The sequence below is a fragment of the Festucalex cinctus genome, chromosome 12, assembly GCF_051991245.1.
Source record: "Festucalex cinctus isolate MCC-2025b chromosome 12, RoL_Fcin_1.0, whole genome shotgun sequence".
NCBI lineage: Eukaryota > Metazoa > Chordata > Actinopteri > Syngnathiformes > Syngnathidae > Festucalex > Festucalex cinctus.
The window spans coordinates 23093550-23108752 of NC_135422.1; the positions used below are offsets into that span (position 1 = coordinate 23093550).

A 15203-nucleotide genomic window follows, 5' to 3' on the forward strand; every position below is an offset into this window, starting at 1 on the left:
AGCCTGAACAGCCTCACAAATGAGAGAATGACCTTATCTTATGACACCCATGATAGTTCACGGCCAGCTAGGAAAACGATGACGTTACATGTTCAAACGGAACTGGATTGTATTCATGGCTGTGAATTTGGGACAGATTCGACCCTCATAACTCCTTGTACTTTTCTCTCTACTATTCCATCTAGAGGCAAAAATAGATTAGCAGGCTCACCAACGTGGTGCCCGCGGGCATGAAGTAGCCCCCATGGACCACATGAGTAAAGAGGACCAAAACTGCCAAAATTAAAATAATAATAAATAAATAAATGAACATGAAAATAAAAACGAATCTAAAAATATAATTCAAAACTTAAATATATAGTTTTTATTTCCATGTCTATATTTTATGCATTTAATTTTTTAATTATAGTTTTTATATTAATTTTTATTTTCACTTTTACTTATTTATTTTTAATTTTGGCAGTTTTGGACCGCCATACATGAGCAACTCATGGGCCTGTTCGAAAAAAAATATCCATCCATCCATTTCCTCCACATAAATAAATAAAATAAAATAAAAAACTCTTCCCAAGATGATAAGTCAATATACATTTCAAAATGTTCCCTACATATTATTAAGGTCTGCAAACTGTGGAAATACACTGAAACTTGCCAGTACATATAAAGTAAGATTTGTCAGGGATATTCAAATCACAAAGTTGATCTTAACAAATATTTGGATTACAGTATTGCTGAGGAGAATAATCAGAGCAAATCCATGTCATGCACAGTTGAGTAAATGCGTGCACACCAGTCTACTCTGTCAAGAGGGATTGCAAACAGTTCTATTTAGAGCGCTTTTGTCTTTGTCTTTGATTAAATCTCCAGTTTGGGGATTAAACTCAATATTTTAATTATGTCAATGGATTTGTAACATTCACATTCAACACAGACATTCATTAATCTTATTCAATGACAACAAAACAGAAAACTGCGGTAAATTGTACTATTCACCAAAATAGGCACTTGCTTCACACAGCCAAATAAAACAACAGCTACTTTCAATAAATAGCATTTCAAAGACATGTACAAAAGACAGATAGGCAGCATACTATTTTAACACCATCATCTAATACATGCATGTTATCCATAGCATATAATAACATTTATCTTCTTAAAACACATTATAAAAGTGGATTAGGGAAATAAAATAAAATGGCTCAGAGAAACAGTACCGGTACTTATTTGAAGTGATTCCTTGTATAAAAGAAGAGACAAATGAATGAAAAACCGGTAAATGGCATTGTTGGTATGGAAAGAAAATATAAACATACAAACTATTTCTGTTTAAAAAAAAAAAACAAAACAAAAAAAAACGGAACAATTTTAAAGCCAAGAAGTGCAGTTGAATAACCAAATCAAAAGTTCATGAGTACATCTCTTTCCTGCATACTGGTGTACAATGGCTTTCCAAACACAAATGAGTGAAGTCCTGCTCTCAACTTCTCAGCAAAGGCCATGACAATGTTCAGGTCTCCTTCCACCGTCAGATCGAGGTCGGTCTTTAAGTTGCGCAAGGACCGGAAAGGTTTCTTCCCCTTTTGACTGGAAAGGTAAGAGGGACAAAAGTTAGCGACTTCTCCAACACAGCATCTAATTTAATCGCATGCTGCTTCACAACGCTGTCAAGATAACCAATCCCGTCGCCTGTAAAATGATGTACATTTGGTGACGGAGGTCATACTTAACCAAATAATAAAATAGCTACGAGAGCAAGCAGAAGCAATTGCGAAGCCAGGACCCTAAACTTCCAACTCTCATGTTTTGGGTCATTTTGGATTCAGTGAAAATCCAGAACAAAGGATATGTTGCTAGGCGGATTTTTTATTTTTTTTTTTTAATCACAATTTCCAAGAGGAAAGAATTATTATTTGAGCATTTCTACTTCTTACTGAATCAACTTCAAAGCATTTCAATCAATATGAAATCAAAACACAACCTAAAGAATCAAAACTGAAGTAAATAGTAACCTGAACAATTCAAAATTGAATTGACTCGTGATACCCAGAAGAATAGACAGCACTAGTGCTGTGAGCAAACAGGTTCAGCTTAACTGGGAAACTTGGTTTGGATCTGATTTGCAACAATGATTGGATGGCAATCGAGTACCGGAATGTTTTCTGTTATTGTTTACCAGAATGTTACCAAAACAATATTTCAACCTATTAGGATAAAATATGTTTTAATTTTCTCAAATGTAGAACAGACAGCAGCAACATGAAACAATCTATGACATATTGAAATACATCCATATCAGATGTGATGGCAGCAGGCTGATTGATCGTTACACACTGATTGGCAAAGCTGCGCTTGTACTGGTTGCACCGCTTCAAAAGGGGACAATTTATTTATTGTATTTCTGTGGCCAGGCATTTTGCCGTTGATCTGAATCAATTTGGTAATATTTCCATTATTTGCAAACCAGCGCCAAGACATCAGCAGTGAGGTGACACTACTGTCTGCATCACAAATTTGATTTTGGTATTCTCTGAGTCTGCATTTCTCTTTACACCAGTCCTTCTCAAATAGGGTGGTTAGTCTGCAACACAAGCTCAGCAGATGAAAATATGACTGGAAAACAAATATGAGAACATGGCCTTTAAATAAGAAGAAACTATGTTGTGAATTGTGGTGAATTGGATTACTGCTGCGTATTTTCCTCAGTCAGTGAAAAGTCAAATTAGAATGCCCCTAATAATATCATTACGAATGTGACCAAAAATTGGGGAAACACTTACGTCTCATCCTCGATGTACTTAAGAAGTGTGAGGGCTTTTCTGTGGAGCAGCAACAGGAACTGCGCCAAGTAGGCACTCCGCAGGGAAAGGCCAGGCTTCAGCATGAACACCTTTTGTGACATACAATATCAAATCAAGCTTTTGTTCGAAACATGTACTGTAATCATTTTCTATATACCGCCTGGCATACGGCCAAAACCCCATCACAATTTTTGTAAATGGAACATTTTTTCACAAACCCATGCTATTGGTTACGTGTTATTTCTACTAATTATCTGCCCATCTATAAAGCGTTTAAAATGGCTTGCTCTCTTTGACAATGTAATGTTTAATGTTGGGTTTTTTTGGTCTCCTGAAAAGCAAGGATTTGGGGGGTATATGTTCCACTCAAAGCCAGCGATAATAGAAATAATTTTATGGCTTTGGAATTAACCTGTTTTCACATGAAAATGAAAAGTGTAACTGTTTATAGGAGGAAAGGGATGCATCTTACACTCTGTCACACTGGTGTAATATCAGTTAACATGCATTCTGTGTACTTGCATGCTACCTTCTAGTCAGCATTGGAAACGTATTTAAACTCCAAACCAAGTCGATATTGAACAATATAGCTTTGTGTTGGCTGGGGAAGCTAGCTCCTCGTCTTTGAAAAGCAAAAACCTTTGATGTCATTTAAAACTTGAAAGGTGCTCGGACCAAATTGTTGAATATATCCATCACAAAACCCCAGGTTGTCACAAATTTAACAAGAGGCATCAGTTACAGACCCAGTAGCTTGTAAGATATTGACAGTGGAAACTGTTACGTCATCTGACCTTTCCACTGGAAACGCTTCACACACTGCCGTGCATATGGGCCATTGTATCGCTCGGTGGAAATGTTTTTGTCCTTCAAAATGTCGCTCGACTACATTTAGATTTCCTGCTGTTAGAAAATACAATTACGAATCAAACTAAATCAAATTTGTGGGATATTGCATGTACTCGCTCAGATTGATTCGGGTCTCTCTTGGTAGTCTGGCTTCCTCCCACAGTAATTGTCTTCATGTGACTATGGATATTTGTGTCAGGATCAAAAAGGTGCTTCTGAGTTGGCAGCCTGTTACAAGAGCTCTGTTGTAGCGCTATGGCGTTCATCTTTTCTTCTTTTTAATTGGTTTGAAAGAAAGTAACTTCAAACCAAAGAGCTCTGTTATCTTCCTCCTTTTGTTATTTATCATCTTTTTCTTTTTCAATAATTTTGTACGCAGCCCCTAAAGCAGGCGTAGGGAACCCTGGTCCTCGAGAGCCGCTGTCCCGCCTGTTTTCCATGTCCCTCACACATTTTTGTTGTTGTTTTTCAACGCAGCGGACTCGTTATCATCATTATCATCCCTACCCCTGGACTAAAGTGACATGAAGTGGGGTGTAGGGGGATATGTTTCTCATTAGGATGAGAAACTTTCTCATCCGAACACGTTTGAAGAAGAAAGTTTCCTTGTTTGAACCAGAAACGTTTTCATTAGGATGAGAAACTCCTTAACATGTGAGCATTAGGTATGTAACGATATCCAAACATCACGATATGAAGGTCACGATACAATAATTATCACAATATTGTCAGGAGGTTGGCGATACAAAAAAAGGTCACAATATTGTGTAAAAAAAAAAAAACACAATATTGTGCTTTTGTACATTACTACTAAAAATATAAAAAGATTATATATAAAATGGATATTTAATATATTGAGGCATTTATTTGCTAATGCAGGCACACATTGAGTTCCTACACATACTGATTCTGTTCACAAGCATATTACATTCCTCTTCATCTGACCATTAGTATGATTTTAAACATAGAAGGGCTGAAACATGCCTTGTGAAAATTAAACTGCACTCAAAAACAAGCCACCAGAGGGTGCTAGAACTGGACAAATGGAAATCAACCGAACATTTTTAACAGATGTGCTGCTTTTAATATTGTGACATGACGACGACAAGATATTGTGGCAGTTTTAACATCGCAATATCACGATATTACCGTTTTCGTTACGTCCCTAGTGAACAATAGTTATAGTGTCTCCCATGCTAGCATGCAAGGGACTACAGTCCTGTCCTAACTAGTAAGTTTTCTTGTCCTAATGAGAAACTTGTTTCCTTTTTTTTCTTCTTTTTTTTTTTTTTTTTGCCCCATGTCACTTTAGAGGCTCGGTCGTGAAGGGAGTTCTTCTGACATGTTTATTGGAAAAGAATATTTATTTATTCATTGATCATTTATTTATTGTTTTATTTTATCAATATTATCGTTTTAGCTTTTATCTTAGGTACAGCTCTGTTACGACTGTGTTTGCTGTTGCTCTATAAAGTTGTTACATAAAGTTTACTCAAAGGTTTATTAGTGTCAGTTCAATGTATGTCCCATCAACCTCGGTGCAGAAAGTGGAAGGGTGAAAAGTTTAAAAACTTACCTCATCTATAAATGACTTCACCAAGGTATCTTTATGCATTACATCTTGAAATATATTCCTAGGAAAAAAAAGGTATACTATACTATATTGTTGTTGTGGAATTACAGACAAATGTTTCTGAAGCAGCACAAAAGCGACTGGCTTACAAGTCAGGTGTAAAGGTGTCATCAGTGGGGATGACAGTGTCAGGCGGTATGTCCTCTTCGCTGTCAGTCTTCCAAAGTGTATTGAGCTCAGACCGCATATAGCCACGTTGGTTGTAAGTATGCTCATGACAGGGTGGCATTTGCTTGACTGTGTTGATGTCGACGTCGATGTGTGTGGTCGGGTAAGGTGAGTAGAGAACCTGGCGGAAGGGCAGTACAAAGCTACCAGTGGAGTCCTGAAAAACACAAAGGAAATGAATGAATGGAACTACACATATTGATTTGACAAACATTACTTAGCAATATCTAAAAAACTTGTACGTCAAGGCAAAAATGATACATGGCCAGTTGAACAAATTTGAGTTTAATAAGAAAAATACCAATATATGAAAAACTATTTCAAAGAATTGATGGGGTCTCATGTAAACAAAACCATACAAAGGAAGCAAGTCAGAGGCTAAAAATATATGTGCAAAATAAGCTTCAAAGAATAGTATATCTTCTGGCAAGCAGGTTGTCATTTTCTCTCCTTGTGGTTTGTCCCTTTTTTGTTGTTGCCGTTCACATAAAAAGTTCAGTCAAAACAAGAAACTGCATAACAGCTATTTTGTACCACAATGACTCCTCAGACAGAGAAAAACTCTGCCAACTTTGTTTGCTTTGTTTAACAAGTCTCTTTTTGTGTTCCAAAAGTTAGGGTTATGTACACATTATGAGAATATTTTAAAAGTGTGCAATTTAGCCTGCTTTATTGTGTTAAATTGAACACCTTTATGGAATGTAAACTTCAAAAACAACAATAACTTTAGGAACAAGCCAACAAACATAGTTAGCAATTCCTCCTAAAAAGTAACAGACTATGAATGGGTTGCTTACCTTTAGCAGACCCTGAACAAAGAGGCCTGTATCATATTTGAAGGATGAGTCTGCCTTGCATAGGCGAGAGCATTTCTTCTCAGCAGCAGTAAGAAAGAGGCAAAGTGTTCGCACAATCTGTCAAAATATAGATTCAGAAATAGTACATAAAAAAAAACAAGACTTTAAACCATTATAGATAAAATGTTGCCTATTTCCACCACGAGTAGTCAGAAATCAGGATTGCTTTAAGTTGATAAGTTAACTTAAAGTTGCCAGTTCCCACGCGCTGGAAACGCGTGAAGCAAATATACCCAGTAAATATACAGTGTGCAAGTTTGCACTCATTAGGAAAATCTAATATAAATACACCAAGTAGATGCTTTTCTTAGGTGTTATCTCTGTAATCAGTAAATGATTAAAAGACATGGAACTGCATGCAGGGCACAACACACTTCAAAACACTCAAAGTAAATATGAGAAAGTCTACACAAACGCACACTTTATTACTGGAAAAAAAAAAAAAAAAAAAAAAAAAAAAGAGGGAGAGCGCGAGACCAAGAACTCTGAAGGGGAAGTCAACCCACATATTTTATTTACAATAGTACGTTCTATGCAGACCCACTAGTTTAAAGATGGCATTCTGATTAATATTGTGTATGTGGAATATGAATTAAGCATCAAAATCCACCTGTTTTTTTTAACCTGTATTCTGAAGCTGAGCCATGATTGATTGTTACCTGAGCCCTGAGCAGCCATGATGACATTTTCAGTCGACAGCAAGTGGCAAAATGGCGTTTTTAGCCGTGTTTATAGTAGTGGGGGCACATGCACTCCCAAAAGAGGATTGTGAACAAACTTCAGTTTAAAAAGAGAACTCTTGACCAACTTAATTGAACTGCTTCAAGTGGTTACACACAATAGCATTAAGTGAATCCAGGTCAATATATTAAGTTTAATGAACCCAAGTGATTAAACTTAATGACCTCATAATTAATTGAAGTACAAGTTAAAGATAGACGACGTTGTTCCTGTATTTTTCAGGAGGCTATTGGAGGGGTGCTTGTAAATATTCTCATTCATCCAGGTCATTTTACTCTCAGGGCATTGGACTGATTTCAAATGGCTTCATCAGCCATCTCGGATGAGAGGCTAAAACGTCTCCAATCATATACCGGTAAATAGAACAGTTCAATTGCGATCGATTCAATGTCCTGAGAAAGCTTATGTAGCGGGCACAGAATTTGGGTGTTCCACTACTGATCATTGGCACACATTCCAAATCAACAAAGAATAGTTTTAGTAGGAGAAGATTAAGGACTTGCAATGGACAAGTTACAGTCCAGAACTGAATCTGATCAAACATCTATGAGATGATATGAAAATGGTGCGTAGGAGATGCCCTCACAATCTAAATGATTTGGAACATTTCAAGATCAAGAAAACAAAGTGCTGAAATGAAAGTCATATTTGCTGCAACAAAGTAGTATCTTGAAGGGTTTTTTTTTATCATCACAAAAACACCTTGCATTTCAGCAGGGGTGTGTAGACTTTTTAGATGAACCATATGTAGCAAAACATACAAAGGAGTCTGTGCCAAGTCACTGCGTTCTGGTGAATTTACCTTGTTTACTTTCTCTGGGTTGCTTCCAACCACAACTGAACAACCACAAGTCTGGAGATGAGAGCTGATGGCTCTGAATCACAGAAACAAGACACACAAATTGAAAGCAATCAGCGCCATTAGAATCAATTTATGATGACATTATCTTGCCATGCGTAATATAGGCGGCAAATGAGTTGCGAACAGCCTCTTATGCGGTTGCTGGCTTCACCAAACTTCAAAGCGATAAATTTCTTTTCTATAACTTAGTATGTAGTAATACATTTGGTAATCCTCCACTAACACTTCCAACTCTATCACATCAAACTGTAATTCGCTCTCCCAAATGTGTCACGGTAATAGAAAAATCAGCTCTACCTAAAGAGCAAAACCCTCTATTAAATATTTAAATATTTAAAATATATTTTAAATATGTCTCCACCACTTTTACAGCTGTTGCCAACAGCTTGTGCAAGCTATTAGAGTGGGTGAATATGCAATTTAGTACCATATTTGAAATTTTACTAAAAGATTGCAATATTAGTATATCACACGGAACATGCCCACCAGCAGCACACACGCTATAAAGACTGTACACTCAATTTATCTCGAGCTATTTGGGCTGTTAGTAAATCAGGAGGACCTAAGAGTTCATGCCAACTGCCATCCTAGTGAGCCAAGAAATGCAATGTGTCCTCCTCTTTGTAGTTTATGGCTTTTAACATGATGATCTGACTGGCCAAAAATGATCTACACTGACTTAACATTAAATAATCTCCTCCGTTTGTATTCTTTAACTCTCTTCAGCTATAAATGTCCTTTCACCTGCAAATAAATTACTTTAGATTACCGACCATTTTGCATTTCAGCAAGATGCTGCAATAAACATTTGAAACTCTGAGCAAGAGCAATTTAGCCCTGATCTTTGGCTGGAAGAAACTTCTTCTACATTAAGCCCCTCTACTCATTGGAGGACTGATGGGTGTTAATCCGACACTGCTCATCATCTGTCACCATTTGCCAGGACTGGAGCGCTTACTTGTGGAGGAAATCTTCGTGGCAGCTGTCCCCAATGTCATCATCATTTAGCATGGTGTCTTTTATCTGGTCAGACGTGGGAAAACAAGTGACAATGTTATCAAAGAGGTTTTAAGTGTCAAAACATGACTATTCGGATGAAATAAATGCATAGGAACACAATGGGTGGTCAGATTGTTGGATGAGGTTGGACTCTCCAATTTGCAGTTGTGAACACATATTTGTGAAACATAAAACATCACAAGGCTGTTGATCAGTGTTAATGCGTATTCACAAGTGATTTAAAAGTTAATTACACCGCTAGAGCCCTACCTGAAAAAAAAATTCAACAAAAAGTGCTATTATATGTTGGGGCACTAGAAATTGGCATAGTAGTCAGTTAGTTGATCCTTAAGAATTGTGTGAAATTGATTAACGAGTCGACTATCAACTAGGAGAGGAGCTGTTATCAGTCTACACGAGTGAGAGCACCAACACGACAGCTATGGGAAGTAAAGCTAAACTTATATGAAGAACTCTACTATGGTACAACTACTAGGACAGCATGAGTCTACTCCCTACAGCAGATAAAAAGATTGTTTTTTTTCCCGAATTTTTCTGTTAAGCCACACTTGTGATCTGCACCGGGTCACAGCAAGTAGTTCTTCAGGTTGGCAGATGAGGCCGACAGGCAGGCACCATAATTTTATTTTACTAATATGAATATGATTCTGAGAGAATCGGAATATTAGTTCAATTCTCAAAGTACTGTATATCTGACTGACACAGTTGTCTCATGTATTACGGACAAACTGGCTAATGTGTATTTATAAACATCTGCCAAAATGAATTTCAGCCCGCATTTTGGTGGGTTTTAATATTGAACCTTGGACCTATTAGCACGTTTTTAGAACGTGGAAGAGGTTTAGGCATAAAAACTGTGACAACCAAATCATGTAAGCAACTCACCGTAGCAATGTGAGTTGTTTTTTTTTTTTGGCAGGTTTTTTTTGGCAGTTTTTTTTTTTCCTCTCATGATATGACCAGTTACTCACATCTATGTCTTCAGGAACACTGTGAGTTTTCATGGAAGCAAGCAGCTCCATTATAGGAACAATCTCCAAGCTTAGAACTGCAATGATGTTGTAGCCCTAAAATAAAGCAAAAACAAACAAAAACAAAATGCATGAATTAGGGATGCCCTGATCACATTTTTTTTTTGCATCCAAGTCTGAGTTCGAGTCACCTGATTTTGAGGATCTGCCGATACCAAGTCCTGATCCAATTCCTCGGCAAAGTATTAACTCATTCACTGCCAGCCATTTGAAAAAAATTCCAAAATTTTAATATCAATGTGATATTACGTTCAATAATTATATAGAAACCGAATCTACCAAATAACAGAAGAGACTCCCTACATTTTGTCCCGTCCCGTTCTTTTATAATTGACAGTAGAAAAATGTAGGTTTGCCAAAATACAGCCATTTCTCCCATGGACTCTGAAACTGTGTTAAATTCATATAAAATGGGGCAATGATGTCATCTACCGGTGGTTGGGCATCAGTAAAATTGTTTCCAAGTTTAACATTTACTATGGAGCATAGTCAGATTAGCCCCCATTTATCTCCGCTCTAAAAAATACAATTGACAAAGGCAGTAAATGTTAAGGAGGGAGAAAAAAAAAATAAAAAATAAAAAAATTTTCATTTGAACAAAACCATCCCAATAATTTGGGGGGTGACATCAGAAGTGCACAAAATAATAAATAAAAATAAACAGTTTTGTTGATGATTTTGTTGCTTTGTAGCCCCTAAAATACTACTACTACTACTACTAATAATAATAATAATAACAACAATAATAATAATAATAATAATAATGATAATAATAATCATCATCATCATCCATCCATCCATTTTCTGAACCGCTTGCACCTCACAAGGGTCGCAGGGGGTGCTGGAGCCTATCCCAGTTGGCTATGGGCAGTAGGCGGGGTACACCCTGAACTGGTTGCCAGTTAATCGCAGGGCACAAGGAGACAAACAACCATCCACACACACAAGCACACTTAGGGACAATTCGGAGCGCCCAATTAACCTGCTATGCATGTCTTTGGAATGTGGGAGGAGACCGGAGTATCCGGAGAAGACCCACGCAGGCACGGGGAGAACATGCAAACTCCACCCAGGAAGACCGGTGCCCGAACTCGAACCCGAGTCCTCTTTACCGGGAGGCGGATGTGCTAACCAGTCACCCACCATGTCACCCAATAATAAAAATAATAATGAAAACAAAATTGCTCACAATGAAAACCCCAATCAATTTCTCCCAATACCTATCAGCTGAAAATAACGTGATCGGGACTCGGTTTCCGATCACGTGATCAGGATCGGGACATCCCTAGCATGAATAAATAGCAAACTCTTTTTTTTTTTTTTAAACAACTTATTTGAGAATCGCATTCAGTGTCAACTCAAGAAAAAATAAGCTTGGTTGATAAGTATCATCCTTATACCATAGAAATCAATGCGAAAGACACCAAATAAAAAATGTCAACTTCCGTTTTATGTCAGTCTAAGACAGATTGACTACAATGTTTCTATTTCTGCTGGTAAGATAAACTTGTTATATGAGCTAGTGTTATCCGTTCTGTTCAGTGAAGGTGGAGGTAAGCCCCATTTTAGTGAGTTTGTGGTATTGCTTTGTTTGCCATATGAAATACTTTTGTGCACTAAGACAGCAGTAAAAAACAAAAACAAAACAAAACAAAAACAAAAAAGACATAATATTTTCATGTCATATAAACCCTTGCGCTCCAGCAAGACTTCATGTCCTTTTGTCATATATTTATATATTTGACTTATCGTAAGTATGCATTGTTAGAATGATAGTGGTATGACTATGAGCAATCAAAATCAGTATGGATTAAAAACCGTCTGCAAGTAAGAGGTCAATATACCAATACTCGAACATTAAACTGACAAAAGGAACCAAACTAGGTTTGTGCCTAAGGAAGCCACTCTGTCTGAAACCACCCACAGTAAGGAGCATATTGACACTTGATTTCACATAATTACACTTAAAACGATTACATGAATTCAAATTGACTTTCCACCATGCGTTCACGAGATATCCTTGTAGGAGCTCAAGATGTGTTAACATAATTAGTCCTGAAAAGTGCCGAATGCCTGGCAAACGCTTCAGGGTGAGTGTAGCCTGTCACCCACCCATGGGTTAGGCTTCAGCTTACCTGAGAACATCAGCAGGATAAGTGACTGAAATTTCATGCATAAACTAGGCCTGGTATGGCCTTAAGCAAAAATATAATGTACATATCATAATTTATTTAACCATTTGTAAACACGCTCAAACTCTTAGCTGGTTGAGAATAATCATTTCAACATAGCATTCTCATTAAAATAAATAAAAAAATACAAACAAACAAATAAATAAATAAATAAGTAAATAAATAAATAAATGCTTCTACTGCAGGGATGGTATGATGGAAAATGTTAGCGGTTTTGAAACCGGCAACCCATGCCTAGAATAATCTACAATAATCTAGTTCTACAGATTATTTTTAAAGACATTTAAGACACATTATTTGAAGAGAGCAAATGTTAAATGACTCCAAGTGTCTCTAGTAGTGATCAGTGTCAAAGGTACCTTTTGCATCCAAATACGTCCCTTGCGGATAGCATGTTTTAGCCTCTCCACGCAGATGGTGTGCAAAGGCAGGTAGAAGGCCAGCTCTGTCTGCGGCAGAATAATGGACAAAGCGCAGGTGTTCTTGTCTCCCTTGAGCTCACCATCGAAGATGAGGGACACAATGATGACGCCCTTCTCTGCCAGGACAAAAAACTTCATATCCACTGCACCACACTCTGCACTGCGCAGAATCTCTCCATTTAATGTATGATTGGCCAAAAAGGTCACATCTCCATCGCTGAGGAACATCACATGATCACCCTTTGGTGCCCAGATGTGATGGACACGAGGACCAAGGATATTGTCCCAATAAGCAAAGGTGGCAGCCAGCAGTGGACATTGTCCCTCTATTGTTACTTCAGACTTTGCCACAGCAGGTGACTGGGGTGGACACCCAGAAGACATTTAAGTATAAATGTTGCAGTCTTCTGAAAGGCTGGAAAACGGTCAGTCTGAAATGTAAAAACATTAAAAATAAATAAACCATAACGTTCACTACTGTGAATTTGAAACTAGTTAAATGTCACAACTAGCTTGTAGATTATCCACAGGTACATCTTTTAGACCAGCAACTACACCACAATAGAGCTGCAAACATTGTAACCAAGTCATACAAATAAATATCTACAGATAATGTGCCGAATGTTATGTCACTACGGTAAAGACAAAATCATCTTTTCAAAATATTATTCTTCTAGCCGTGCTAACATGATCACTTGAGTCCACATTACAACATAGAAAGCTAACCAAGTCATAACTGACCTCTTTCGTCGTTTTGATCACGACCCTCCGGTCCAAGTGTAGTAGCGTAAGCTTAATGTTTCACGACATTCGTTGTATGTTGATCTGTTCCAGTCAAATGGGCTATATATTGCGCCTGCTGAGAGAAGAGTCTTGTATGCTTATTGAAGTGCTGAACTGTTGTCGAGATACTTCCTGGTACGTAGGTATGATGTCATTTGAGAGCGGTCCCAGGCGCCCTCTAGTGAAGGACCGTGGGACGTCGAATGTCCCCCCACGCCCTCACAAGCAGCTGGTGAAAGGGGCCACAGTTTTTCGCCAGCGCCACCGAAGCCACATAGCACCAATGTATGACAAAAATCAAATTTTAAATAACTACATTTTATTTACAAAACAACCACCTCTGTATACAAAGTGGTGTACATGGAGTAAAAATCAGTCATGAAATAAAGACAGGTAGAACAAAATAACAAAATAAATTAAACATTAAATAGCACAAGTAGGCAAGTAAGTAAATAAATAAATAAAATAATGTTAAATTCATCACACAAGACAAATTAAAAATATAAGTAGGTAAGTAAACAAGTAAATTAAGTATCAATAAATTAATTCCGCAATCTGTTACAACAGCCGCTTATCCAAGCCATTATATATGTTTGTAACACTATCAAGCATTAAATATATCAATTTTTTTTTTTGAAGGACACAAATTTCGTAACTCCTCAAGCACTTCAAACGCTCATCAACAGTTCTTGTCATGGGGAGAGCAAAAAGGTGGGGACCAAAAAGGGTGTACTTTTGAAATCGGTCTAGTACTGGCAACAGTAAAATCTTTCATGGCTAACAGCACCTCTCAGAAAACCAGGCAGAGACATGGCTTGATAATGAGAAAATAAGCGATATAGAAATGGAAGGATATGAATTGTTTACAATGAATAGGGAAAACAGAAGGGGAGGAGGAGTTGCAATATATGTTGATAAGGTTTTCAAATGTAGTAAAATTGAACATCTAACTACTACTGTGGATAATGTAATGGAATGTGTAACTATTGAAGTTCACATAAAAAATATATCAAACGTAATTATAAGTTGTATATATAGGACACCAGGATCATGTCTTGATACATTTAACGATAAGTTAACAGATATCCTTAGTTATACAAATGATAAAAAATTGCGAATATTGTGTGGTGATTTTAACATTGATTTATTAAATCCTAATGGACATCAGAAGACAACTGATTTTATAAATATGATGTATAGTAATAGTTTATTTCCTGTTATTATAAAACCTAGTAGAATAACAATCGATACAGCTACACTAATTGATAATATATTCACAAATAAAATTGACCTTAAAATAGAAAGTGGACTCCTTATTAACGATATAAGTGATCACCTCCCGATCTTTGCAATTTTTTATGATTATTTTGATAAAAAAATGAAGCCGACTACTTACACATTTGAAACTAGAGTAAGAACAACACGCTCCATGGCTGCCTTTAAGTTGGATTTAGAGAAACACAACTGGTCTGAGGTTTATTCAAATAACGATCCTGATATTGCATATAGTGAATTTCAGTCAACCATTATTTCTTTATATAATAAACATTGTCCATCAATTAAAATTACAAGAAAGTATAAAGGTCCAAATAAGACATGGATGACGAAGGGAATACAGAATGCATGCAAAAAGAAAAATAATTTATATAAAAGATTTATTAAATTGAGAACTGTGGAAGCTGAAACAAAGTACAAGATCTATAAAAATAAATTAGCAAATATTATTCGAATAAGAAAGAAAGATTATTACCATGAATTATTAGAACAGAATAAAAGCAATACACAAGAAATATGGAAAACACTAAATCATGTAATTAAAAAAAGTTCTAAAAAAACAAATTTTCCAC

At 36.7% G+C, this 15203-nt stretch overlaps 1 protein-coding gene across 1 annotated transcript; it reads right to left on the reverse strand.

Annotated features, from left to right (window-relative positions):
* Nucleotides 1-873: 873 nt before the first annotated feature.
* On the reverse strand, nucleotides 874-13710 carry c9orf72 (C9orf72-SMCR8 complex subunit). The gene is made up of 10 exons (XM_077539508.1): nucleotides 13315-13710; nucleotides 12511-13004; nucleotides 9900-9995; nucleotides 8867-8931; nucleotides 7849-7921; nucleotides 6246-6362; nucleotides 5370-5605; nucleotides 5224-5281; nucleotides 2778-2887; nucleotides 874-1584 (listed from the first exon to the last, which is right to left on the reverse strand). Exons 2-10 carry the CDS (start codon nucleotides 12955-12957, stop codon nucleotides 1398-1400), a joined length of 1389 nt encoding a protein of 462 aa, XP_077395634.1. The 5' UTR covers nucleotides 12958-13004; nucleotides 13315-13710; the 3' UTR covers nucleotides 874-1397.
* Nucleotides 13711-15203: the final 1493 nt, after the last annotated feature.

Bases quoted from the DNA above. Each gene is read 5' to 3' on its own strand.
- c9orf72 (XM_077539508.1), bottom strand. From the start codon at position 12,957: ATGTCTTCTGGGTGTCCACCCCAGTCACCTGCTGTGGCAAAGTCTGAA. The intron at 7,922-8,866 runs GTAAGCGCTCCA...TCTGTGATTCAG, and splicing joins CACGAAGATTTCCTCCACAA to AGCCATCAGCTCTCATCTCC. The intron at 1,585-2,777 runs GTAAGTGTTTCC...TTACCTTTCCAG, and splicing joins AAGTACATCGAGGATGAGAC to TCAAAAGGGGAAGAAACCTT.